This window comes from Polyergus mexicanus, unplaced genomic scaffold (assembly GCF_030449975.1).
Source record: "Polyergus mexicanus isolate NDT 795.1 unplaced genomic scaffold, iyPolMexi1.0 SCAF_13, whole genome shotgun sequence".
Classification (NCBI taxonomy): Eukaryota; Metazoa; Arthropoda; class Insecta; order Hymenoptera; family Formicidae; genus Polyergus; species Polyergus mexicanus.
The window spans coordinates 9,413,521-9,439,953 of record NW_027223333.1 but is presented as its reverse complement, the minus strand read 5'-3'; the positions used below and the strand labels follow the sequence as shown (position 1 = coordinate 9,439,953).

Sequence of the window (26,433 nt, the reverse complement as noted above, 5' to 3'; positions counted from 1 at the left end):
AAGCAGTGGTATCAACGCAGAGTACTCGTCGATATTGTTTATCGCTTTTGTGAGGGTTCGAAATGGATCTTAGTGCGGTTATTTAGTGCGTGAAAATTAGTGTGTAACATATTAATCAGAGTAGCCAGACGATACCGCTGCGGAATTAAAGCAGTGGTATCAACGCAGAGTACTGGAAAAAAAAAGAAATGATAGAGAGGAATAAGGATAGAAAGGGAGAAAAAAGTGCACCAAACAATTTAATATCTCTGTGATAAAAACTCCATAGTACCAGAGTATTGAGCGGAGCCGAGCCCACTGCCAGTACAAGCGTATATGTGCACATGCATGCTAGTGTGATGCGAAACTATACAACTATACATTTTATATTACTCTATACAGTGACACATTATACCATTACAATGTAAAAATTCGTTTGACAGAAAGACATCTGCCAAAATTCTTTTGTCCTCTTTTATTGTCGCAAACTAATCTCGTATGACTTTGCGGAAACTTAATGCAAATTCTCTAAATCGCAGATAAAAAAAAAATTCTATATCTATAGTTTAAATAAATCCTAAATTTCCTGAATGATTCTATATGTCACAAATGCTGAGTTTCTCGGGTCATATTTTCAGAGACTTTGTATTCCATAAAATGACTATATATTTTTCTATGTATGTATTTTATTTTAGTCACATTCATTACAAAATTAATAATCCGAAATTCCGTAAATGCGGTTCTCTTTGATACGACCCAACGAATTAATCTGCCAAACAGAGTTTCGCCGTAAACGACACTGATAGTAATAATACACATGTCCGCTCGCGACGCCTGGCTACCATAACATGCGTGTACATGTATGCGTTCATCTTATATAATAATAACGAGTAGCGTAACTCTTGTATCGTGTACACATTATATTCGTGATTGCTGCGAGAATACACCGCGCGGCTCATTCTCGTTAGTCTCTCGATGCTTTTAGCGTTGATAACAGTGCAATCGTAATTTTAAGATCGCCCGATTTCGAATCACACCCTTCCGCGAATACGCTAAAGCTTCTGTTTTATAAAATAACGTAATATGATATTCGTATAACACGAGATCGCAATTTTGAAGCTAAATTTCGGAAACTAATGCGGGAAGGGATAAAGTGGCTTGTTAATTTATATTTATTTTGGGTTCACTTTGAAGATTTAAAAATTTTAACATTTAAAGAGGGACTTTAATTGCTCCCCAATATATGATAATTGTTATGGCGAATGTAAGCCGCGTGGTGTAATGCGAATCGAGCGTTAATTATATATATTAAGTATTACATTAATGACGAAAAAGAAAAATAATAGAGTAATGACGTCACTACTGTTAGTATATATATAATGTCTATTATTAAATATTATTTTATTATTATTGCGATTACACTATCATTATTATTATTATTATTATTATTAATTATCATTATTGTCCTTATTATTATTTTATTAATATTATTAATTATTATTTTTTTACGATTGTAAAACCGTACATGCCGGCGAGACAAAATATTATCCTATTCTAGCTGGCGTGTAGAACTGATTACATATACAAGTATATCATTTTCGTAAAGAAGGAAAAAAAAACATTATTTCGCTGCGCATTCATTTCATTGCGTTTGTTATTAGGATTGTCATTCGAGAATCTTTTCTCGCAAAATCGAAGAACACGAGAGCAACCTATTTCGAAGTACAAGCAGGGGCCCTTTCTTAATTTTAAAACGTTGTGAAAGTTGTACAAAAATTTATTATTGTTTTTGTATTTATAAAATTTAATATAAATGAATAAAAATACACTGAGTTTCCAAATATTCGATTACAGTCTATGTCTAAAATGCCCTATGAATGCATTTGTTTAAATCCCGTGTCCAAAGTTTATTACTGATAATGGGATGTTTATTGCCCATTTTTTTAAACGCTACTATTAAATATTGAGTATAATTATCGTGAATTTAACGAAACAAATAAATCGTCGCGAAAACCGTCGTATAAATAAAACAATTAAAATGAGAAATTGCGTAAACAACGAAATTTTATGTCGATGCAGTTCGATGCACCGTCTTGCATGTATTGCGGGCATCGAGCTCACCTGTTTTTGTCTCGGGAGATTTCACGCGTCATACACGCGGGGTGATATTATTATAACAATAGCACGATCTTTTTCAATATCAAAAATAACATTAAGCTGGTATGCGGCGGAGAATTAGCAAAGAATTTAGAGAGCGTAGCTCAACCAAAAGATTATATATCGATGCACCGTGTTGCATGTATTGCGGGCATCGAACTCACCTGTTTTTGTCTCGGGAGATTTTACGCGTCATACACGCGGGGTGATATTATTATAACAATAGCACGATCTTTTTCAATATCGAAAATAACATTAATCTAGTATACGGCGGAGAATTCGCAAAGAATATAGCTCAACCAAAAGGTTACATCGATATAAAAGATATATTTAAATTAAAAGAAAGATTTTTTCAAACTTTTATTCTCTTTGAAGAATATTTTTAGATATTAGAATATTAGAATAATCTGTAAAAAAAGATAGAACAATAAGTACACAACGAATATAATTATATGTCAGCGGCTTTTGGAATCAAATCCAACTGTATATTAATAGAAGAGAATAGATTTCGGTATTGGAGAAAAAACTATTGGAAGGAATTCTTTTAAAAATGCTTTGAGTGTGTGTGTGTGTGTGCATGTTTATATTTACATCCAAAATTTGAATTTTTTTTTCATTACATATATACAGGTTGAGATGTCATCAAGTTTTTTACGAGAATGTTTCAAGATAATATGTGAAAACATAAAATATCGTCAAGCACACGATTTTATAAATCGGTTCACGCAACTCGTAGAGAAAAGGGATATATTAAACCAGATAATGAAAAAAATATTATTAATATATCTTGTAAGTACCCAAGCGAAACAAAAAATCACAATAATATCAAAATGACATCACAATAACTATCAAAATTCATTATGATGTCATTTGATATTATTGTGATTTTCTGTTCTACTTGGGTATATACATTTTATTACTTTAAAATTAAATCTTTTTCTGTTGTTTATCTTTTCTTGTTCTGTAAAATCAGTTATTTTGTTTAGAAATAATAATAATAATAAAAAAATTTAATTTAAGAGTAATTAAATATATATATAATATATGCAACAACATGTGTATATGTATATATATATATTAGACAATATATTTTGTGTAGTAATTTTGTAAATATACCTTCAGAACTTTCCTTTTCTACGCAATATTACTGTGAAAAATTCCATTTGTACATAACAATAACAAATTAACTCACTATTAGAAGCGGCTGCGCATATTTTTATATCTTTTTCCTTGCTGATTTCTTTCCTCGGCAACATTATCTTGTTTGTACGAATCGACATTAATAAAACCTAAAGGACAAAATACGCAGGATAATTGACGATCATCTACATATGTCATATAACATTTTTACAAAATAGTAAACGACAAATATTATTAACATTTTCGTTTATACAGAGACATAATTTTCAATTCAATGATTCAGAGAAAGAGAGAGAGAGAGAGAGAAGCAAAATTAAAAAAATATATTTATTATTTCTTCACTTATTGTGTGCTTTAAATAAATATGCTCGATAATACGTGTCACGTACGCGCGCGTGTATATCCCAAGCAGAACAGAAAATCATAATAATATATCAAACGATATCAAAATAACATCATAATGACTTTTGATAGTCATTATGATGTCATTTTGATATTATTGTGATTTTCTCTTCTGCTTGGAATATGTGTCCGTTATATTTATGAATTCTTATATCAGTTATTCTTAGAAAAATATGTAATCTCTCACATATATATGATTTTATAAATAGATAAAAATAGAATTGATACTTTAAAGTAATATATGGTTACTGGCATGAATTTATAGGTATATTTGAATAAATTAATAAAAATAAATAGCAAAATAACAATCACATCGCGGATACTCATAATCTTCTTTTACGAGATTTTATATGTTCTCCATTACGTTTATACACATTAGCAAGAAAAGTATCAATATATTATATAAATTAACAATTATGATTACCGAAAACATTAAGAAATCCGCGCTCCGAGAAGGTTCACGATGCAATAAAATAGATGTAACGTTTCCGTGGATGTGCGCAACGATTCAAATATTCTTTGACCAATCAGGAATAATCCCAAATATGAAAGTAACATGACTGCCAACTATTATTGAAATTCGGACATTGGACACAATTTCCGATTGGCTGGACAACTCTAATTGGCCGCCATGTTATATCATATTTTTTACATTCTGAGCACATTCTAAAGAATATATGATATATGCTTATAAGAGAGAGGGAGATCGTCTTTGTGTATAATTTCAATTAACCTAAGCAAAAGTTAGAAGTTTGAGAAATTGGAATAGAGAAAAATGGAAATAATGTTTATGTATGTTTTATAGAATTCTCATTATAAAAGCTCAACATTTTTTTCTCAATAATTGCAACTGTGTATTAATATCGATAATAATTTCAGTGTGAATTTTATATATAGTAAGCATTAGTGTCGCATTTAATACGGCAAAATGGGAGGCGGAGATTTGGTAATAATTTATTATAAAACAATACAAAAGCCAAACATCATGTTTGCTGTACTTTTCGACTAATAAAGACAATCTTTTTGTAGAATCTCAAGAAGTCATGGCATCCGTCTACTATGAAAAACATGGAGAAGGTAAGGAAAGCGGAGCAGCAAAACAATCAAGAAAATAAAAGGATAGCCGAATTAAAGAGGCAGATCGAAATGGAGAAAGATCGGGAGGATATGACGAAGTACGCCATGGAACAAGGTGTGATAGAAAAGAAGGATGAAAAGAAATTGGATTGGATGTACAAAGGACCGAATCAAGTGGTCAATAGAGAGGAGTATCTACTGGGCAGGCCAGTTGACAAGGCCTTTGAACAAATGCAACAGGCGGAGAAAGAGGCAGAATTGATTAAAGTGCCAAAAAATCATGTTGAATATGGTAAAGTTATATTCATGTTTATACAATAATTAAGAAAACTTATACGATACTCTGATTATTTTTATTTTGCCATTAGAATGCATTCCACCTTCGTTGCGATTTTTTTCTGGTAATGAGCAAGTAGATCTGGTTAGAAAAATGCAAGAGGATCCTCTTTACACTATCAAGAAAAAAGAACTGGAAAGTAGGAGTCAGCTATTGAAAAATCCTGTCAAACTGAAACAACTTAAAGAATTAGTAAGTGAACATTGATATTTCATCTTTTTACTTTCTTATGTGAAATATTTATTTACACGTGTGTATAATTTACAGCTGGAACAGCAGTCGCGTAAAAGCAAAAGTGAGAAGAAAAAGAAAAAATCAAAGCGAAAAGATAGCAGTGAGGACGAGGTTGAATTGGATAAGTTGCTAGTAACTAAATATAAACAATTAAAAGATAATATTAGCGAAAAAGATTTGCTAAAATCGATGAAAAAAATCAAATATAAACGAAAGAAAAAATCAAAAAAGCATAGTCACGATTCGGAAAGCGAATCAGACAGCAGTAACGACGAGGTTTCTGTTAAGATAAGGCGACACAAACGGCAAAAAAAACGAAAGAAACATACAAGCGATAGTGACAGCAGCAGTGATAGTACTGAGAGCACTAGTAGTGAAAATGTCATTCAACATGAAAAGAAAGATAATAAAAAGGAATATGATAGAAAAGCTTCAAGAGATGATATAAAGATAGACAATGAACGAATAAAGAAGAGAACATTGAGCAAATATAGCGATTCAAAGTATGAGAGAAATAGAAAGCAGGAGGAAGATAATTTGAATTATAAACTGCAATACGAGCAAAGCGATATACAAAGAGATAGCTCAAAGAATAATTACAAAAATGGAAAAAAATATTCTACGGTAAAACGAAATGACATAATAGTGAGTGATGGACCTTTTACTTTTAATAATAATAAGTCAGTTTTATAAATAACATCAATAGATAATTTTTATGAAATATGAGGGCTCTCAAATCATCTTAAAAAAAGATCTTAGAAAATATATATATTTTTCTTCGATATATATTATTATTTGATGAAGCGTGTATGAAAACACATTCATGTCATAATTTAAATTAATTTAAATATTTGATTTTACAGATATCGAATAGCGAAAAATCTAAATCTACCTTCGATATTAATCGCATGAAATTGAAAGAGGATAGAAAAGAAGCAAAATATAAACCAAAAGCAAAACCGAACCTTACCGAGAAGGAAAAGGAACAACGGCGACAAGAAATGATGGCAAATGCAGCATGGCGCGATAAAGAGAGAGAGAAAAATGTAAAAATGTACCGCGAGGAAGAGAAAAGGGAAATCCAAAATAATTCGTACAACAAGGATTTTATCAGGTACACGATTAGACATGATTCGCGCTCAAATGCGTACATACATCTTCGCGAAATAAATATAATATAATATATAAAAAATAAGTTTGGACATTAGTGAATGTTAGTTCGATGAAAATGTGGCATTTGTTATAGGAAACAACTGGTCGTTGCGACAGAAATGGGTACTGTCGCATCTAGGATCAAAGCCAATATTAACAACATTCAACGTTCCGGTCGCGCAATGGACATGAATTTCGCCAAGAGATGACTTTTATCTACAAACACATATACTTCATACAATTATACAATTTTTATATAAAATATGTATATCTATATGAACGTAAAGATATTTTAAAATATATATATATATATATTATATATCTAAGAGAGAGCGAAAGTTTCGTATTGAAACTTGATTGGTTCTTTATATCTCGCCGTGCTTTATCTACGAACCTGATAATACATATATACATAGCGAGCTATATTACACGCCTCTACATATATGATAATTTCTTACTAATGTTATAAATAATAATCTTTCTCAAATCTTTAGCCTTCTTGATAACCGAGTCGTATCGTTATGTAATTTTACACATTTCTCGGGGTGATTCGATGATATCGCTGGGATCTACAATAGTAGTCACGCAACCACCAGTAAGAACATTGTTGACTACGGCCCTAGCAAGATATCCCGTGGTCACCGAATAATGTGCAGAGAAAAAGGGTGATTTATCATCGATATTTGATAAATTGTGATCCTGTGAACATATAGCAAAGGTTTAAAAAAAAAAAAAAAATACATTTATAATATTTATATTACCTTGCAGTACATGATGAAACTATCTTCCACAAGCTGGTTGAGATGCAGCTGTTTCTGAAAACTTAATTCCGGATTTCGAAGCAAGATGGTCGATACAATACTCAACAGCTGTAATCATATAGTAAAAGTATTTCTTTTTTATATGAAATGTAAACATCAGTAGCTATGGTCTCTTATTAACTTTTTTTGTTTTGTTTTTACTCAAGTGTCCAAGTTTCTTGTATTTGCGACATTTTATATGTTTGCAGTCAAGTAAATAAGTAGACAGAAAAGAAAAAATGGACAAACGGCTCAATAATATTTGTTAAAATCGCTTACCTCAACTACGATCTGACGGTATTCCGGCATTTGTATGTGATGTAGCAGAGACTCCACAAGCAGAGCAAACGTGATTTCGGAACGTGTCATGCTGGATACGGTAGGTTGCTGAGGCAATTCGCGTTCGTTCACTACAATACCACCGGGGCAGCGCATCAAAACCTCCCATACTTGATTATAAAAGTGTGCCGGCACTCTACATAAGCAACCCTCAATTTTTCGGCGGCCAAGCACTGTCAGACTTGATACCAGCAATACGATAAATATTATCATCAAAAACCATTACAAGTTTATAATTTAAAGCAAACAATATACTTTTCTGTATGGGCCCATTCCTTGACAGTCAATACTTTAATGAGAAACTGTCGAATTTCATAAGGACTATAATTCTCGATCGGCTTGGCGTTCTTCACGAACATTTGCAAGTACAGCTTTATCGCTTCCAAGACCCATCTAAACGTCATTCAAATAGCGATTAAGCTTTTTATTTTTTTTGTAGTATCGAGAATATTATTATAAAAAATGATACCTTACCCGATACGTATTTTTAGTATGCCTTTGAACATCTCTGGATTAGTACCAATAAGTCTGCCGCAATACAGCAGAATCTCTTGTTGAAGCACAGCTTGCACCATATTGTGCGGTTGTATCGTGGAATACATCACTGATTGTATTTCCGCCGGTGTCATCGGTTTGTCGAACACCGTTTCCTCCTGTCCGATCACTCCCACTGCGATCTAATACCGCATTGGCGATAAGCTCCAATTGAATTAAAAAATTAAATTTAGAATCTGTATATTCTCTATTGATACCTGCTTTCCCTTGACTAGTACACCAGTAATAAAAGGACTGATGCTGTCTACTGTATGATTCAATAAACTGCTGCAGTAACGTACAGCCATCCAAAACCTTAAGGATCCAGCTTGTTGATATAACGATCTCAAATTATCACGGACTGAAAAATGACGAAAAATTACGATTGACTACAGAGTCAAAAATCATAAACGAAAGATAAAGTCGAAAAAAATAAGAGAGGAAAGAAAAATACAAAATACCTGTCGTTCCGTTAATTTCATAATTAATCCCTTCTCGTTTTATTAGGATACCATATAGTTGACACTTGGCATATAAGCCAATGCTATTGCGAAGTTCGTTTAATATATTGCTCAGAGGTTCATTTATCATATGCTGAAAGATATATTATTATCGTCTACATGTTTATTCGATTAGGAATTAATTGTGCAATTTTAAAACAATTTTCTTACAGAATAGTCGCTGACATCTTCTGCGTAAGCGATCGCTTTTGGAACATCCGTGAGACTTTGATAACCAATATAATCATGCTGCAATTGTCTAAATTGCGTTAGATCCAGATCTGTTTCCATTGTATTTACAAAGTCCAAATGCTCTATATGTGTATAAGTAATCTGAATTATAATATTGTACGCAATCGTAACGCAAAAATCATCCGATCGATGGGATTTTGCTGATAATAAATGTTATATTACATTTCAAAAGTTATTTCATATATTTTTATTATTATTAAAAAAAGAGGAAGTATTATTATATAGAATATTAATATCACCAGTTGAAAAATTACACTAAATGCAAATTTAAAATTTTATAAGTCTAATTTCTTGTAAACTATCCGTTATCTTTTCTGCACAGAAAAATCAATCTTATGTACATTACCAATGCAAGATGATGAAATCAGATTTTGTAGACGGCCGATGCGTACTTTCGTCTTATCGCAATAGCCTTTTTTTAACATCGCAAAGAGATCCAACATCTTTTTAAATTGCGGATCTCTAGGCAAATTTTTAGACAAAAATAAGACATGATTATGACTCATTTACGTATAAATAACTTACTGCAAGTGCGAACTTACCGCATATGTTCCTCTCGTATCAAGAGACATACGGTGGGTCGGCCGGAAAGACGCCAATATTTGCCCACGAATTGCAATTCCGTTTTAATATCATCGATCAGTAAAGCCATGTCTCTGTATAAATAAAACTCGGACACCTCGAAGATTAAAGGATAACAGAGTACCGTCATACCACAGACTCTATACACCTACTCATGTAAAAAAAAAGAATTTAGCTGTCAAGATATTTTATTATTGTATTACTTTATATATTATTTAATATTATTTAATATTGTAATTAATATTTTTGATATTGTATTTTATTTTATATAATTATGTATTATTGCTTATAGAAACACCTCTCTTTCTCTCTCTCTCTCTCTCTCTCTCTCTCTCTCTCTCTCTCTCTCTAGTGAAAAAAAAATACAGAACTCTTCATCACACATACCTTACTTGTACCTAGAGAACCTATAGGTCGCGCGGGTCGTCCTTGGAGATTTAGCTTCTTATTCACTCCTAGCTTTTGATAAACCTTCACTAACTGAGTGGATGAAAGAATCTGAACGGGCTCAACTTCATGTGGCGTTTGTGTCTGAATACCATATGTGGCCATCATGGCTTGCAATCGCATAGATTCTGCGATTAAAACTATTTGTACTACTAGATCGGTGTGAGTGCCCTAATATACAAAAGATACAGCAGTGCTCATAAAATACAATGTCATCAAGCATATTTTTAAAATCGTAAAAAACATTAAAAATAGCAGTTGTTTAAATTTTCAACCATTGTGTGTATGCAATTTTGCATAAATTTATAAGTTTAAAAAAAATATGAAACAAGCTAAAAATATTACAAACAAGATCTTTTCTGGTTATATATTGCATGCTTTTTTTGCAAAAATGTAACATCAAAGAAGAATGAATTTTTTTGATAACAGCATCACACTCTTTCAAGAAAAAAGGAAATAGAACATTCTACATATAACAGGCATATACATTAAATTACTTACAATGCTGGGCTTTGCCTGTGTGAAACACAACATAAAAAATTATTAACTTTTGATCACGAATTGTTGAAATAAATTATTTATTAAATATCTCTCAAAATTGCTATCGATATGTACAGTTTATTTCAAATAGCTATACAATGCATCATTCTTTTTATTTTTAAAACGAGGAAAACAAAATATAGATAAACTTTTATTATTTGTGATGATTATCCATATGGAAGTAATTGATTAATATGTGTGTGTGTGTGCGTGTGTGTGTGTGTCTATACACACACACAAATATATATATATATATTTTTTTTTATTTCAAATTATAAAAATTATATATATTTTTCCTTTTTACCTGGAAAGCAGAATATCTTCCCGCTCGTCTTGGACGATTATACGATGGTAGATATCGACGTATCGGATCTAATTCGTTAATGTGCAGAAGGCCAGCGGTGAGTAACTGCGCGATCACAAACATAGCTTGATTCCACAGGTACATTGGCGCATCCTGATCTATAGATCTAGAACCTCTCCCCTCATCGCTCGGTAAACGGTAAGCGCTGCACGGTTCATTTCTTTCAGCTTCCAAATTTTCAATGGGTACATAATAGTACATAGGAATCACTGGATCTATTGCACAAAATAAATTTTATCTTTAATCTTTTGGAGCTACACAATTCATGATGTCAATGACATGACTATCAAAGATAATTTACAGATGTGTTAGAATATAACTTATAGAATAAAATAAAAAATAAAAAATTATTGTTTTAGTACCTCCATTGAGATCCTTGTGCACTCTTGCTTTCAATAAATTTTGATATTCCTCTACTTGCTCCGGCAGACTTTTAAATACGCCATCTATTATCATGAAGATGTAAAACAGTGGCCACTCGCATTCGATACTATCGAAATCCTATCAAAGAAGAATATTTGTTATTCGATTAAAATCAAGAAATTTTCATATAGAAATAAATTTCTCTATATGAGAAGATGTAAACGATTCTAATAATATAAATTTTGAGAGACCTTGATTTCTCCAGATTTATAATACCGTCGTTGCTTGTTCTCCAGCACTGTTTTATAACCATCTCTTCCGAATCGTTTAAAGCCGTAATTGCCTTTCAGCCTGCCAACTATATTTGCTTTGGTCTCATTGTACAGAACTTCTTCATGAGTTGCAAAGGCAGGAAATGAAATCGTTGGTAATAAAGCTGCGTCTACACTCTGAAAATAGGTAAAATCTCGTAAAATGTCATCTAGAGGATCATGCAACTGAGTTTACTTACCTTCGAACTAGATTCTCTCGGAAGCATTGTCTCGAAAATACTGCGATTACGATTGTGAGCGTCAATATCGACATATATTACAGACCAGGATGCGCCTTTCTCCCCAAATAAATTACAGCCATTGATCGCTTCCAGTGCACTCTTAGCGATCCCGATAGAGCTAGCGTGAATTTCTGGCGTTCCATCGTTGTATCGACTTCCACGTTCCCACATGCCATAATCCGGCGTACGATACGCCCTTTCAACATAGTATACTAAATTTTGCATAAAGGCCACTTCGTCTTGTGTATATATAATTTGTAGTCCGGAAGAAATCATTTGCACCAGGAATATCAAATAAAGGGATACGATGTCAATCTACACATATATACACATATTCAATAGAATAAAAATTTGTAACAACAAATATGTATTTAATATATATATATTATATATTCTACATTAGAGAAATTACTATTATTTCGAAGAAACACTCAGATTATTATTAAATCCTTACTTGTAGATGATGGTAGTTGGCATCCTTATAAATTTCGTCGCCGGTGTCCAAGTGAAACTTACAATGCAACGCATAACGATCGCATTGATTTTTCTTAAAGAGCTCTACTCTAGAGGATTGCTTTATCCAACATTCCAAGATTCCCCGCATACATTTTACCGTGGATTGCCCCAACTCGTATGACTTTCCGCGATCGTCGTCGATACGTCTGTATGCTTGATACAGGCTCCATACCGCAGCGGCACAATATATACTTTCGCGAACACTACCAATCTTCTTATCAGTCGAGATCTGCGGAAATAAGCCTGTTATGCAGCTCTGATGACGCAACAGTTGCCGTTTAACGATTCCGTAATATATATCCAGTTGCCTAACGGTATCCTCGTAGTTTGATATCTTGAGAAACATATCGGCGTCTATATCTATCACACTGCCTTGCCGCATATTTCTAATTTGCGAGATTCTGCAGAAACTTAATAATATTTATCGGGAAAATCATTATTCGTATGTTCAGATTTTATTCAATGTGACAAACCTTTTTGTGTTCGACGATGTTGTCGATAAAGTAGCCATTTTACATCTACTGTTATCTATACAAGTTATTTTTAGTTCAACGATGGACAGCTACACATATCTATACGTATATATATATTGTATTATTGATAATTATATTTATTCTGTGTCGACATCATACATTGCTGACTTATGTAATTAAATTATTATATATTACACATTTAATATTATTTGAAAAATTATTAAATAATTCATTCTGCTCATAGAAATCACAATTCGAGAAATTTTTGTTTAAATTCTTTCGATTAATTAAAAAAACACGCGATGCGGTCAAACGATCATAAACGTCATAGAGATCAGCTGATCGGATGACGGATACATAGCGTATAAAATACATGGCGAGCATTAAAGCCCGTATCAGACTACGCATTGAAGATTGATATTCAAGATTGAAATTTAACCAATCAGGACAAAGAAATTTTAGTTTCTTTTCTTCTGATTAGTCAAATCCTAATCTTTAATCTTCAATCTTCAGTTTTCAATGCGTAGTCTGACACGGGCTTTATACCGATTACCGATCACGGTCTTATATACAGCGTGTTTACGTTTAATAATCGGATTTGCAATCGGATTAATCGCAGTCAACCGACTAATGTCTTCTGCACACAGGACGCGGAAAAGCTTCCCGCGCAGCAAAAGGCGACGCGGTAGCCAATTAATTTTTCGCTCTAATGGAAAAGTTGTAAGTTGATCGGCTATCGCCTTTTGCCGCGCAGCAAACGTTTTCGCATCCTGTATGCAGAAGCCATAAAAAAGAAAAAGTTCCTAGACTAATCAGCGCGAATTCTCTCTGATTGGCTTCTGCTTTTCTGCCAAGATGTAAATTTTCCCTTAAACCCAATTTACCAATAGGATAGAGTAGCATTTTATTGACCAATCGGTAGCAGGATTCTCTAATATCTTAACGACGATTATCGTTGTCGTTAGCGAGCGATAGCCTATGAGAGTTGCGCTTTTCACCAGGGTTACTCTTGCCATTGGCTGTCGTTAGTTAACGATACCGAAAACTATCGATAGCAATTGAATCCCGCTGTAGAACAAAGAAATATTTGCTCCTTTTGACTTGATTGGTCAATTAAACGCAGAAACCTATACAGATAGGATTTTCAAATACATACGATAAATTGCGAGTAAAGTGACGTGATTGATATCAATAAAACAATCTTTTTCTTTTTTGTTTTTCTTTTTTTTTGATTTTTTTTTGTTCTATTCAGTCGGTGCTATTACAATTTTTAAGGAGAAGAAGAAACAATCTTTTTTTTGTCATTTGTTCGAGATTATTCGCGGAATTTTCGGGGTTGTCCCCAAATATATATAAGAATCTTTTTTCGGATGAAGTAACGTATATATATATATACGTAATCGTTAATGTTTGTCAAGCAGAGAGATTAGTTTGATTAACAATTTAAATTAAAAAATATTTAGAAAACGATACAAAAGTGAAAAACATCCGCTGGTCAAACTGATTACGTGTCATATATATGTATATATGTATATATATATATATATATATATATATATATATATATATATACATATATATGACACGTAATCAGTTTGACCAGCGGATGTGAACACTTTTGTATCGTTTTCTAAATATTTTTTAATTTAAATTGTTAATCGAACTAATCTCTCTGCTTGACAAACATTAACGATTTTGTGTTGTGTGTAAGAAAAAGTTAAATAGAATAAAGATTTGTGATTGCGAATTTTAATAATTTAATCTAAAAGTCTAAATTATAAATTGAGCTGAAAATGTTTATAGCGCAATTACATATTGTTGCAAAATAATTATATCGAAATTTCGTTGACTTACGATAATATGTGTTTTATGATAACATCAATTTTAGTTCATATGATACAATGGAGCCCAAATTGACATCAAACGAGACTGAATTTAACCCAAGGGCATATCAAATAGATCTCTATGAAAAAGCGGTGCAAAATAATACCATTCTTTACTTGCCAACTGGTGCAGGCAAGACATATATAGCTGTTATGCTTTTAAAACATTTTAGTGCTGATATACGCAAGTATGTAATCTCGAGAAATATTTTTTTTCTTGTCTTTCCAACAATATGTGTGTATATTTATTCTTTTAATTGTATAAATTGATGTTTCTTTTATATCTAGGCCTTATAGCCAAGGTGGAAAGCGTACTATGTTTGCCGTAAATACAGTAGCATTGGTATCGCAACAATCGGAATATATAAGCAGACATACAGATTTAATATGTAAAGGTTATAGTGGAGATATGCATGTGGACTTTTGGGAGGAAGAACAGTGGTTGGCTGAAATAGAAGCAAACCAAGTATTATATTTATATTATCGATAATTTTGATTTTATATATTATTATAAAACAATTATTATAGAACATAATTTTATAATTGATTTAGGTTTTGGTAATGACGTCACAAATTTTTTTGGATATACTCTCACATGGATTCATGAGATTAGAAAAAGTAAATTTAATTGTGTTTGATGAATGCCACAGAGCAGTCTGTAATCACCCCATGAGACAGATTATGCAACGATTTGAAGACTATCCTAAAGACAGGCAACCACGTATTTTAGCTATGTCTGCAACATTATTGAATGCTAATATAAAATTGGATAAAATTGAATCAACAATCAGGGTAAACAGAATTACAGTACTGTAGTATTGCAGTGATTATATTATTATCAATAACATTCATACAATCTTCAGAAAGTTTAAAATTGCTTATATTTTAGTCTTTAGAGATAACATTCCAGTCAAAGATAGCGACTGTAGAATCAACAGACTGTATCCAAGGATATTGTACAAATCCAAAGGAAAATATTATCATGTACATGAAATATCAAACTTCTGAAGTAATTGTAAAGATAACTCAAATAATAGAGAACGCTTCAGAAGTATTGAAAAATACAAATTTGAATTTGGATGATTTATATAAGGAATCCAGTCCACAACTGCGGCCTAAAACAAAATCTTCTAAACTAATAACTATTATGAAAGACATAGAAATAACTACTTTGCAGGCAGGTAATTAAATTTGCTTGTATGTATATGTATAATAGAATATATGGTAAACTTTAAGGTATACTATTAATCTTTATTTACCTCACCAAATATTTAATAGACATTCAATATGAAACATAACTTCTGTTGTAGGTATATATGGCGGTAGTAAGTCAGCTTTGTTACACTTAATCCAGCTAGAAAGTTTAAGAAAATACTCCACTGACTTGGTAAGTGTGATTTGATTAAAGTTATGATTAAAATCTACTGTTCTGAATGACATATGTTGTAGAATCTTTTATTTTTGTAAATTTTAAAACTTATTAAACATATTTTAGGTAATGGATATGGTTCTGGATTATATGATTACGCAAGTAATTATGATAAGAAAGTTGTTTGACAATGAGATGAAAGGTTATACGGAATTAGAACAGCTACGCAAGTTAGTATAAAAAAATTTTAAAAATTTTTCTGCAAGCGGTAATAATTTACTGTTTGTGATATTGCATTAATATTGAATAACCTAAACTTTCAGCTTTTCATCCGATCAAATTTGCAAATTATTTGAGATATTAACAAAATGTAACGATAAACTATTAACCAATCAAAAGTTCTGCTGCATTATTTTTGTGAAGGAGAGATTTATGACACAAGTGATATATCATATATTAAAAGTAAGCATATTTCCTTATGTTTTTAACATAAGTACTCATGAATAATTGCTATAGTGCAGGCTCACAATTATTCTTTCAATAAAATATTATATTTTTCGAAATTATATCAAATATACAATAATTTTAATTGCAATCAAAAAGATAAATTTAATATTTTCATATTTAAGATTTATATTATTTCAGACGCTATCGAAACTCGATAAACAATACAATTTTCTTTTGCCCGATTATGTAACCGGATTTCAGAATAATCCTTACAAACATAGTAGAGAAATTACATGTATTGCAAAGTGGAATAAGGAAGTATTACATAGGTAAAGTCTAATTTCTTGAAAATTTATTTATTGTGTGTTTTTATATTAATGAGGATTGTAAGGTAATTTCTTTTGTTTCTTACAAGTAATTATTATTAACAACAGGTACATATTGTTAACTCACATACAATCTGTATACACATTAAAGTACGGTTGAAATATTTTAATCAAATAGTGTGAATTATACTATATTTCGTGCGTGTGTATATTTTAATTAATATATTAGATCTGTAAAAAATTGTCTTTTCTATACGTGTGTCATACAGTATTATACAGATTTCCATATAAATAAAAAATAAATATGCTTTGATTAATTTAGTAATCAATCTAAATTTGCATTTTTGCAGATTTAAAACTGGTTCTTCAAATTGCATTGTAGCGACTGATGTTGTTGATGAAGGTATCGATGTACCAAATTGCACATTGATAATACGATATGATATGCCGATGGATTTCAGAAGTTACGTTCAAAGTAAGGGTCGAGCACGTCACAGTTCAAGTCAATACATGGTCTTAATGCCGAAAGACGATATCGCTTTTCTTCGAAGATATGAAAATTACAAAAATACAGAATCAATATTAAAAATGGTAAGCATTTCAACATAATGAGCAATCACTGATTTTTTCATTAAAAATGAAGAGGATTGTAGGATTATCGATCCAAAAATTGCAAAAATATCTGCTTATAAATCATACAAATTTATTTAATATTGTACTATGTACCATAGTATTAACATATATTATGCTATATATTATATATTATGCATATATGCATATATTATATATTGCATATCATAAAAAGATTTGTATGCTGTGTGTGTATTTGAATCCATGTGTGTATATATCAGAAACATGCATGCATATAAATATATGTCATTTGTTTTAATATTTTTGAAATAAAAAAACAATATTCATTTTAAGAATCCTATGGAAATTCTAGGTATTCTTGAAATATTATTAAAATATTATACGATCCTCTTCATCTTTAAAATTGATATACTGTATCTCTAACTATATTTGATGATCTACTAGAGAGAGAGAAAGAGAGGCACACAATTTTATACGGATAATATTTAATAATGAAGTACATATATTGTATGTGTTGCATGCATGCACAATAATGTAATTGGTTATTTAATTTAAACAAAGAAAGAAAACACCTTTCTTAAAACAATAAACGCAACAAATCAATATGAAATAAGAATGAATCTTTCTAATAATAACATTAATTCAAATTTTTTATTGTTATTAGAGTTTGGTGGGGCAAAGTGAACTACGCACACTTCCTACTGATAGCGATATTTCAAGCTGTCTATATGTAAGTGAAATTGAACCATATGTAGTGAAACAAAATGATACTGAAAGTTGTATAACAGAGGTATCTGCGATCAATATAATAAATATATATTGCAATACTCTAATGAATTCCAAGTTCGTCCGTCTGGTGCCCATTTGGAAATTAGATAAAAAGGAAAGTTGTGATGGGATGTTATTTAAGGTATTTTTCAGCATCTGATCTTTCTCTTTATATATATATATATATATATAGAATTACAGTAAAGAAAATATATATATATATATAGAATTACAGTAAAGAAAATATATATATATATATAGAATTACAGTAAAGAAAATATATATATATATATATATTCTTGTGATTTTTGCAACATATATAAATATATTTATATATCTATTCTATAAACTTGATAGATTTCCCTTAAACTACCAAGTATATCGCCACTGAAAGTCGAAGTTCACGGCGATTTTATGAAAAGTATAGATAGCGCTAAACGATCTGCTGCTATGAAGACTTGCATAAAATTGCACAAGCTAGGTGCATTGACAGACAAATTATTACCTGCAACCGGAAACGCAGTCCTACAAAATTTGAATTGTTTGTTTCCAAATTGGATAGATGAAGATTATTTGCCTGGCACATATAAACGAAAGCGAGGACATAGGCTAGAGGCAAGTATATTATATATCATAAAATGAGATTATATGAGCTTTATTTTTGTTGTGTAAAAAATAATTAATATAATATATAGAACTTATTTTCTACACATACAAAAAAATAGACACACATATATACATATTATATATATACTTATATATACTTATATAATCTTATATATACTTATACACATATACATACATATATTTATTAATTTATAAAAATGTTTTTGGATAGCATCCAATGACATTGTACAGCGCATTCCCGAAATCTTTAGAGATATTGCATCTTCATATTCTTAATTGTACTCCTACGTATCCTATGACAAGTTATGATAATAGACGTATAATTTTTTATAAATTACTGAATGACAAGAATGGCTTTGGTATCCTTTCCACTAAGATTATGCCAAAGGTAAAAACATTTTTACGAGTATCTAGAAATACTAATTTAGATTTACATGCATACATTAATGTATTTTTTTTCATATTTGTCAGATACCTTCCTTTCCGATTTTTATGAAAGACGGTCAATTAGATGTTGATGTAAAAATCAATTATGCAACAATGATGCTAAGCGAAACCGATATTGAATCCCTCAAAAGATTTCATTTTCTATTGTTCAATGAAATTTTATCTGTTATTAAGAGCTTTATGCTCTTTGATAACGACAATCTTGAAAATTCCTTTCTAATTGTTCCATGTGAGTAAATATAATTAAAATATAAATTACCGATTTATATTGTAGCATAGTTTGAAACACATTGTAAGTTTATTTGTTTACAATTTATAAATTTTATACTAAATCAATATATGTATACATATTAATGCTGATGAGATAATTATTACATATTTTTCCCAATATTTTAGTGAATGACAAAGAAGAAATAAATTGGGATGTTGTGAGAACGTATCAACATGTAGATCGAATTATGCCATCTAAGCCTTTTCACTTCAAGACTAGCGATTATGAATTGGCATTAGTCACTCCAACTTATAGAGGCTCAGCAAATGTCTACATAGTTACGCGAGTATGTGATGACCTTACGCCTGAATCGTGCTTCCCTAATGAAGATTTCGACACGTTCACGCATTATTATAAAGAAAAACATAATTTAACTATAGAAAATCTGCAACAATCGATGTTGGAAGTGAAACCAATACCAATGAAGATTAACTACATAAAACCGAGGTAAAATAATGCGTTTGCGCTATCTGAATCATTTAATTGATTTAACATAACTTGCAGGAAATTGCATGATGGATCAGTGAAATATAAGAAAACGGATGACACAGTGGAAGATCTTCAGGAACACTTGATCCCAGAACTATGTTGGAAGATAAACTTTCCGGCTCTCTACTGGTTAAAAGCGACCACATTGCCTTCCATTCTTCACAGAATTTCTCAACTCTTGATCGCAGAAGACTTGAGAGTAGTTATCGCAAGAGAGACTAATTTAGGATCTTTAACATTAGAAAAATGGTCTCCTTTAACATTGGAAAAAGATAGTGTGAAATTGTTAGAGGAGGAGCCTAAAAATGAATCAGATCTAATGATGGACGATATAGTCGAAAGAAGGCAATCGGATCTAAACATATTTGAATTGAGCGGTATGTAGACGATAATGCATTACCTGCATACATTCTAGGATATTTATTACGTACATGAAAAAAACTTATGACATTATGATTAATCTTATTTATTATAACATTTTTATTTTTTCGAGGCTTATTTTCATAAACTTTTCTAATACTAAAATACAGATTGTAGTCCCTCGAATGACAAAGAACCTCAAGATTTATATCGTAATATGGAACAAGTCCAAATGATTGATATTCAATATTATAATCATTTTATATCTACAAATTGTGATGATAGTATTCAGGTAAGCCAAATACAGCAGTGTATTGCGGTTACATATTATATACATTACATGTCTTTCAAATAATAATATTTATATGAAATAGAAAAATACGAACAAGGGCCATATCGATCGTCGCTGTATGAGATCGACGGTATCAGTGCCATCATTGAATATTCTTGTGTCATCTGAGAAACTTTTTCTTTCACATGGTCCTAATGTGGTAGAAATCATGCATGTGAGCAAAATTAATTATTTCTCATTGTGTGTGTCAAGAGAGTAATAATAGAGTAATAATAATTAGATACAAGTAATTTATACATAAATATACATATTGCAAGATTTTATTTGATTTTAGGCACTGACTACTCAATTAGGTACGGATATGTTTAACTTGGAGCGATTGGAGACTCTAGGCGATTCTTACTTGAAGTTTATTACATCGTTGTTTTTATATCACAAATTCCCGATATTTAACGAGGGCCAATTAACGGCGTTGAAGGGGAAAATCATCGGTAATCGGAATCTGTATTATTGTGGCAATAAGAAGAATATTCCTGGACGCATAAAGAACGACGCATTTATACCTACGAGTAATTTCATCGCGCCTGCGTATACAGTATTACGTCCATTACAAAACAAATTGTTGAACGAGTCGGTGGCGCCAAATGTATTATACGAACTGCGAATACCGGAAGAGGAGAAATTCACTGGACTTATAAGCGAAAATACATTAGCTATGATACAGCGGACGGTGACAAACTGGGACAAGGAAGACACGCAAACTGGATATGAACATTATCTCGGTGTTCAAATTTTATCCGATAAAACCGTAGCGGATTCGGTAGAAGCGCTGATTGGTGTTTATCTCAGGGTAAATGTACATGATTACGCAATATGATTGATTGTTATCCTTGACATTTGAGTTTGACGTTCGAGTAAAAATAAAACGTAAATTAACGTAACTAAATACCCCTATAATAGTCAAGTACGCGAGGCATTAAAAAAATTACTTTCTTTGATATTAGAGCAACGGTATAAAAGGCGCCGCAAAACTGCTCAAATGGTTCGGTATATTGCCGGATATTCAGATCGAAGAATTACTGTACGGTGATCCACTGGATCCTTTAATAGATTCGGGGAATCCAAACAAATACATGCCATGGGCCGATGCTATGGAAACCAAGATCGGCTATAAATTTAACAACCGAGCGTTTATGTTGCAGGTAATCTTCATCTGCTACAAAAGTGGCTGCGCGTGCGCGAACTTTTATTGTTATTTGTTTATTCAACCCAAATTCCCCCCGTATATTTTACATTTAATTTATCCATACATTTTTGTTTATATTTACAGCATGTAATATAAAATTATGATATTATCTGTTTCATTTTAGGCGTTCACTCATCCATCCTACACACCAAATGGAATAACCGAGTGTTATCAAAGATTAGAATTTCTAGGAGATGCTATTTTAGGTAAATAGAAAATTTGTTTGGCAAAATTAAAATAAAATTTATCATACATAATATGATGCGACAAAGAATACAAAATATTTACACATCTTTCTTAATTCTTTTAAATTGAAGTTGCAACAAAAGATACATAAATTTCATTTCCTTAATGATTCTAGATTTTTTGATTACGTGTTACATTTATGAAAATTGTGGGAACTTGAGTCCTGGTGATCTTACTGATCTGAGATCTGCCCTTGTCAACAATATAACATTCGCTTGTGTGGCAGTACGATATGCTTTAGACACCGCTTTACTGTCTTACGCTCCAAAATTACACGAAGCAATCGACCGCTTTGTAAAGTTCCAACAAGAACGAAATTATGTAGTTAACGATGAGGTATGCGAGCAATATGAACTTTATAATGAATAACATAATGTATCATATGTTTTTTTTTTTTTTTTTTTTTTTTTTTTTTTTTTTTTTTTTTATTAAAGTTGCTGTGGGTATTACTTGAAGAGGAGGAATGTAACCTGGCAGAATATGTTGATGTTCCAAAAGTTCTTGGAGATTTATTCGAATCTTTGATCGGAGCCATCTATCTTGATAGTGGCAAGAATCTTACAAAAGTTTGGGAGATTGTATATTCCTTTATGCATAAGGAAATTGGTAAGTTTAACATATAAATAATATTAGGACTATAATTTATTAGCAGTAATAATCTGATTCGATAAAGAGTACTTAAGTAAATGTATCTCGATTCCATTGAGATTAAAAAGTGATTTGCTTATTTTCAATATATTTATTCAATATATCTATGTTGATTTATTATCGAATTTTGTTGAAAACGAAATATTATAACTGTGTTGGTTTTACAGATAAATTTAGCAAAGACACACCTAAACATCCAGTACGACTAATACATGAAAATAAAGATGCACGTCCCAAATTTCTGTAAGTTTGATCAAATGCATGTTTTTATATCTTTATATGTTTAAAATATCATTCTTGCAATACACATTCATATGCATATATGGTATACAGATACATATAAAAAATATCTATAAAATTGCAGGGATGCTGTATTGATTGAAGGTACAGATATAATCATGGTACCTTTGAAAGCAACTATTGCAGGTAAAGAGAAACTCTTCCATGGTTTTGGAGCTAATAAAAAGCAGGCTAAATGTGCTGCCGCAAAACAGGTATTAAAAAGATTGCAACTTGAAAAATAAGTTTTTCAATCCAATTGTTTTATATAGCATATGTATGTATGTATTTCATGTGCTTGCATGTGTGAAAATTCATAGCATTCGTTGAGCGACACGAACGCTTTCTTCATACTCGGCACATCTTATAATTAATAATAATATTATTCTTTTTTACTGCATGAGCTTCCGGACTATAATTAATGTTAAGTTGATGCAAATGTTTGTTAAGTTGATGCAAATTTTCCTATTTATCAATTAGCTGCACAATCTAGCTCTAATATATGTTTTTATTGCATGGATCAAAAACAAAAAAGAAAGATTCTATTAATATCAATTCTATTTTTTTAAAGTTGTGTAATATTTTATTCTATTTTCAATATTTGGTAACAAATAAATATAAATATTTTGCATCAATTTGACAACTTGTGATATTATAAACATAAAAGATTTTTAATGAAAGAATATATTCCGTATATTTCCTAAAACATTTTCAAGAAATCAATATGATTTCTTTTAATATTGCGTAATGAATCAGAATTTATTTTGTACGCATTTTTTAACAAGTTGTAAATATGTAGTTTAGATTGTAATATGAATTGTTTTTTATGATTGAAATTATGGAAAAATCATATATATATCTGAGAGTTTTACATTTAAATTTAAAGTTTGTATGTTAAATATATAGAATTAGAGTATTATATTTGTAAAAAATGTGAAAAGTGATATGAATTGATGAAATGTAAATCAAACTATACATTATTACAATAATGCTGTTCTTTCTAAGTTTTATATTTGTTAATAATATTGCCATATTTGTATCTACAAATATTTCCATATGTAATTGTTATGATAAGAAAACAAAATGGAAAAAATTTAAAAAAAAGAAAACAGTATTTGTATGATTCAATTTTCAGTTTTTCTCTTTTTTAAAGAAGGTCGATCAAAGACTTGTTTCATTCCGGCCGCTTGATTATTATGGAACTTAAGATTTTGCGCAGTCTCCGATATCCAAGGTGAATCGAATTGCGTTGTATCTTGATCCACCAAGTGAGTGTACTTGGTCCTACCGCTGCGTCCAAAATTTTTTACCTGCATGACTTTCGGTAGAATCGTTTTATCGAAATGGTCTTCTAAGGTCGCACCAGAGAAGTCGCGTTTAAATATAGAATCATCTTTATCCAAGTAGAATGCACCACGATGATAGTATTTCTGCAAGAACTTGTACTTTCCTTTTGCCGCTTTATTGGTAATCATTTTCGGATTCAATCGAGCCTCTTGCCTTCGTTCCTCCTCAGTCATATTACGAATACGCTCGATCTCCAAACGTTCCTTTTCAAGTTGCTCTCTCTCCTCGCGATCTCGCTTGATTCTCTTTAGCTCGCGCAATTTCCAAGCTTCGTATTCTACTTCGTCATTCTCATCGTCTGTGCAAACGTCGTTCAATTTACTCTCCTGCTCGACATTACTTTTATTGCCCATCTGCGTCTCCTTCCGCACCGCCTCCTCCACCATCCTCAAAGTTTGCCTCTTTCGTTCTTCGGCCAGTTTCTTAATCTCGATCTCTGCTTGCTTCTGCCGCATCGTCTCCTTCTCTTTTTCCATCACTGTGATTCTGTCCTTTTTACGGACAAATACGGGTTTTAATCGCGGCCCAGTCTCTTCTTCGGAATCTGTATATTCTTCGTATTCCGAGCTCTCCTCCGAAGTTTCGCCCAATCTGTCCTCCTCTTCGCCGTGTATCAATTCTTCCTCCGTTTCCTTTTTGGATAGTACTCGTTGCTTTAGAGCTTCTCGTCGTTTCTCTATCTCAGAGTCAGACAATTCTTCATCCTCGGATGAATCGGAGCTCTCTAATTTAATCCTCTCTCGCGTTCTATCCAATTCAATTTCGATGAATTCTGGCTCATGAATGTGTCTGTGTCTCTCTGTTTGCACTTCTGTTGGTGTTTCCTTTTGCTGTCGTGTTAATCTTCGTAAACGCGGATCATCCTCGTCCCTAATTCTTGCGTGCGAGTGCGTAATAATATTTGTGACAGGTTCGGTGTCGTCGTAACTCTTATGTACACGTTTTTCAAGAAAATCCTCCTCTTCCGATTCCTCATCTGAGCTTGCCGCCGCGTAATCTGGCCGTTTACCAGAAACATAACGATGTACCTTTACCTTTTTCATAGACAATTCTCCTGTAAACATAACATAATTTTTCAGAGGCAGAAAAGCTTAACCATAGATTGCATATAAATAAAAATGAGCTAAATATTCTTAAGCAAGACAAAAAAGTGCATGTTTCTTATGAATTATTCTTTCATCTTAAACAATTTATATTTTACTGTGAATATCTACTTTGTCATTATTGTTATGATAGGTGTCCATAATATAATCGAACACAAGCTTATATCAAATTATAATCTAAACAAATAATTTTTGTTTCGTGAAACATTTGTGCTTCACTTTAGTGGATTTAACTTAACCTTTGTCATTTTTTACAGGCACAGCACCCGCTGTGCTTTGTATACCCATCGGTGCAGGTGCTAAGGAATTGTTTGTCACAAAATAGTCCATCATCATCTTGATACCGTGTCAATTCTTCTTCTTTATTTCTTTAATGGCACCTGCCCTCGATCGAGAGTCAATACGACCAGAATAGGAAGGGGCGGTAAATGTGAATACAAAAGCATTAACAATAATAATAACAACGATCTTCTTAAAAGAGAAGAAAGTTCAAAGGTCCAAACAAAGGATGCACACGCATCGCGTCAGAATACGTCCGCAATCGACCAAGGCCGCGACGGAAGTGATATCGTGTCAATAAACTCTGTTGAAAATTAGAATCAAGTAAAATACACAATGACAACACCACAGATGATGGCTGCGGTCGGGAAGATGCTAGAAATGCTTCGAAGTATTGCATTAACCAATCAGAATAAATAAATCTTTACTCTTTTTGTTCCCAAACGGTCAATCAAACGCTTCAAAGCATTTCTAGCGTTTTTCCCGACCGTAGCCGATATGTAGTACAAAAATAGTTTCCAACATTCCAATTATTTACTTTGGGTTTGTGGTTTGGGCAGGTCAGGGAAGGTTTGGGTGATATTACATCTGTCAAATTCATCCATAGATAAATATATCAGCAGAGATCTACCGACTTGTCACATATTGAGCGAATAGAAAATGTCCAAGTTCTG

The 26,433-nt window shown here is 31.7% G+C and overlaps 4 protein-coding genes across 15 annotated transcripts; 2 read left to right on the top strand and 2 right to left on the bottom strand.

The window, feature by feature from the left end:
- Nucleotides 1-4,378: 4,378 nt before the first annotated feature.
- LOC138938553 (pre-mRNA-splicing factor CWC25 homolog) lies at nucleotides 4,379-9,033 on the top strand. Of its 3 annotated transcripts, none has more exons than XM_070305621.1 (9): nucleotides 4,379-4,470; nucleotides 4,552-4,624; nucleotides 4,708-5,047; nucleotides 5,124-5,284; nucleotides 5,360-5,971; nucleotides 6,190-6,440; nucleotides 6,573-7,143; nucleotides 7,247-7,657; nucleotides 8,825-9,033. In XM_070305621.1, exons 2-7 carry the CDS (start codon nucleotides 4,607-4,609, stop codon nucleotides 6,685-6,687), a joined length of 1,497 nt encoding a protein of 498 aa, XP_070161722.1. In that variant the 5' UTR covers nucleotides 4,379-4,470; nucleotides 4,552-4,606; the 3' UTR covers nucleotides 6,688-7,143; nucleotides 7,247-7,657; nucleotides 8,825-9,033. The 3 variants fall into 3 exon arrangements, with proteins under 3 accessions (XP_070161722.1, XP_070161721.1, XP_070161720.1); XM_070305620.1 differs by having other exon boundaries at nucleotides 4,385-4,624; nucleotides 7,247-7,366; nucleotides 7,488-7,657; nucleotides 8,825-9,032; XM_070305619.1 differs by having other exon boundaries at nucleotides 4,385-4,624.
- LOC138938552 (probable phosphorylase b kinase regulatory subunit beta) lies at nucleotides 5,079-13,029 on the bottom strand. Of its 4 annotated transcripts, XM_070305614.1 has the most exons (18): nucleotides 12,742-13,004; nucleotides 12,207-12,669; nucleotides 11,711-12,067; nucleotides 11,451-11,648; nucleotides 11,199-11,337; nucleotides 10,777-11,051; nucleotides 10,434-10,448; nucleotides 9,873-10,103; nucleotides 9,446-9,633; nucleotides 9,250-9,365; nucleotides 8,823-8,965; nucleotides 8,613-8,745; nucleotides 8,370-8,512; nucleotides 8,092-8,294; nucleotides 7,873-8,010; nucleotides 7,558-7,798; nucleotides 7,240-7,347; nucleotides 5,079-7,177 (listed from the first exon to the last, which is right to left on the bottom strand). In XM_070305614.1, exons 1-18 carry the CDS (start codon nucleotides 12,777-12,779, stop codon nucleotides 6,998-7,000), a joined length of 3,309 nt encoding a protein of 1,102 aa, XP_070161715.1. In that variant the 5' UTR covers nucleotides 12,780-13,004; the 3' UTR covers nucleotides 5,079-6,997. The 4 variants fall into 4 exon arrangements, with proteins under 4 accessions (XP_070161715.1, XP_070161716.1, XP_070161717.1 ...); XM_070305615.1 differs by lacking the exon at nucleotides 10,434-10,448 and having other exon boundaries at nucleotides 12,742-13,001; XM_070305616.1 differs by lacking the exons at nucleotides 5,079-7,177; nucleotides 7,240-7,347; nucleotides 7,558-7,798; ... (5 more) ...; nucleotides 9,250-9,365; nucleotides 9,446-9,633 and having other exon boundaries at nucleotides 9,951-10,060; nucleotides 12,742-13,029.
- A 1,011-nt stretch (nucleotides 13,030-14,040) lies between these two features.
- On the top strand, nucleotides 14,041-25,643 carry Dcr-2 (Endoribonuclease Dcr-2). Of its 6 annotated transcripts, XM_070306492.1 has the most exons (27): nucleotides 14,045-14,116; nucleotides 14,630-14,812; nucleotides 14,913-15,090; nucleotides 15,177-15,416; nucleotides 15,514-15,805; nucleotides 15,935-16,011; nucleotides 16,120-16,223; nucleotides 16,317-16,455; nucleotides 16,639-16,769; nucleotides 17,117-17,357; nucleotides 18,022-18,087; nucleotides 18,202-18,267; nucleotides 18,483-18,740; nucleotides 18,964-19,140; nucleotides 19,224-19,428; nucleotides 19,596-19,917; nucleotides 19,975-20,336; nucleotides 20,490-20,611; nucleotides 20,694-20,825; nucleotides 20,946-21,461; nucleotides 21,616-21,813; nucleotides 21,982-22,063; nucleotides 22,219-22,439; nucleotides 22,538-22,709; nucleotides 22,919-22,994; nucleotides 23,116-23,245; nucleotides 25,457-25,642. In XM_070306492.1, exons 1-27 carry the CDS (start codon nucleotides 14,112-14,114, stop codon nucleotides 25,487-25,489), a joined length of 4,728 nt encoding a protein of 1,575 aa, XP_070162593.1. In that variant the 5' UTR covers nucleotides 14,045-14,111; the 3' UTR covers nucleotides 25,490-25,642. The 6 variants fall into 6 exon arrangements, with proteins under 6 accessions (XP_070162594.1, XP_070162593.1, XP_070162589.1 ...); XM_070306488.1 differs by having other exon boundaries at nucleotides 18,022-18,267; nucleotides 25,457-25,643; XM_070306491.1 differs by having other exon boundaries at nucleotides 14,089-14,121; nucleotides 18,022-18,267; nucleotides 25,457-25,643.
- Nucleotides 24,020-26,371, bottom strand: LOC138939033 (microfibrillar-associated protein 1-like). 2 transcript variants are annotated; one of them, XM_070306496.1, is made up of 3 exons: nucleotides 26,298-26,371; nucleotides 25,720-26,063; nucleotides 24,020-25,431 (listed from the first exon to the last, which is right to left on the bottom strand). In XM_070306496.1, the coding sequence occupies exons 2-3, from the start codon at nucleotides 25,814-25,816 to the stop codon at nucleotides 24,155-24,157; spliced, it is 1,374 nt and encodes a 457-aa protein (XP_070162597.1). In that variant the 5' UTR covers nucleotides 25,817-26,063; nucleotides 26,298-26,371; the 3' UTR covers nucleotides 24,020-24,154. The 2 variants fall into 2 exon arrangements, with proteins under 2 accessions (XP_070162597.1, XP_070162599.1); XM_070306498.1 differs by lacking the exon at nucleotides 26,298-26,371 and adding an exon at nucleotides 26,188-26,276.
- Between the last annotated feature and the right edge of the window lie 62 nt (nucleotides 26,372-26,433).

What these genes read in the sequence shown, in the direction of transcription:
- LOC138938553 (XM_070305621.1), top strand. An exon ending in TAAAACGAAATGACATAATA is followed by an intron (nt 5,972 to 6,189) that starts GTGAGTGATGGA and finishes TTGATTTTACAG; the next exon opens with ATATCGAATAGCGAAAAATC. An exon ending in TACAACAAGGATTTTATCAG is followed by an intron (nt 6,441 to 6,572) that starts GTACACGATTAG and finishes CATTTGTTATAG; the next exon opens with GAAACAACTGGTCGTTGCGA.
- LOC138938552 (XM_070305614.1), bottom strand. Translation starts at nt 12,779, where the DNA reads ATGGCTACTTTATCGACAACATCGTCGAACACAAAAAG. An exon ending in GAATGGGCCCATACAGAAAA is followed by an intron (nt 7,799 to 7,872) that starts GTATATTGTTTG and finishes GCTGGTATCAAG; the next exon opens with TCTGACAGTGCTTGGCCGCC. An exon ending in GTTTCATCATGTACTGCAAG is followed by an intron (nt 7,178 to 7,239) that starts GTAATATAAATA and finishes ATATGTTCACAG; the next exon opens with GATCACAATTTATCAAATAT.
- Dcr-2 (XM_070306488.1), top strand. An exon ending in CAGAATCAATATTAAAAATG is followed by an intron (nt 17,358 to 18,021) that starts GTAAGCATTTCA and finishes TATTGTTATTAG; the next exon opens with AGTTTGGTGGGGCAAAGTGA. An exon ending in GTGATGGGATGTTATTTAAG is followed by an intron (nt 18,268 to 18,482) that starts GTATTTTTCAGC and finishes TAAACTTGATAG; the next exon opens with ATTTCCCTTAAACTACCAAG.
- LOC138939033 (XM_070306496.1), bottom strand. Translation starts at nt 25,816, where the DNA reads ATGATGATGGACTATTTTGTGACAAACAATTCCTTAGCACCTGCACCG. An exon ending in GCCTGTAAAAAATGACAAAG is followed by an intron (nt 25,432 to 25,719) that starts GTTAAGTTAAAT and finishes TTATGTTTACAG; the next exon opens with GAGAATTGTCTATGAAAAAG.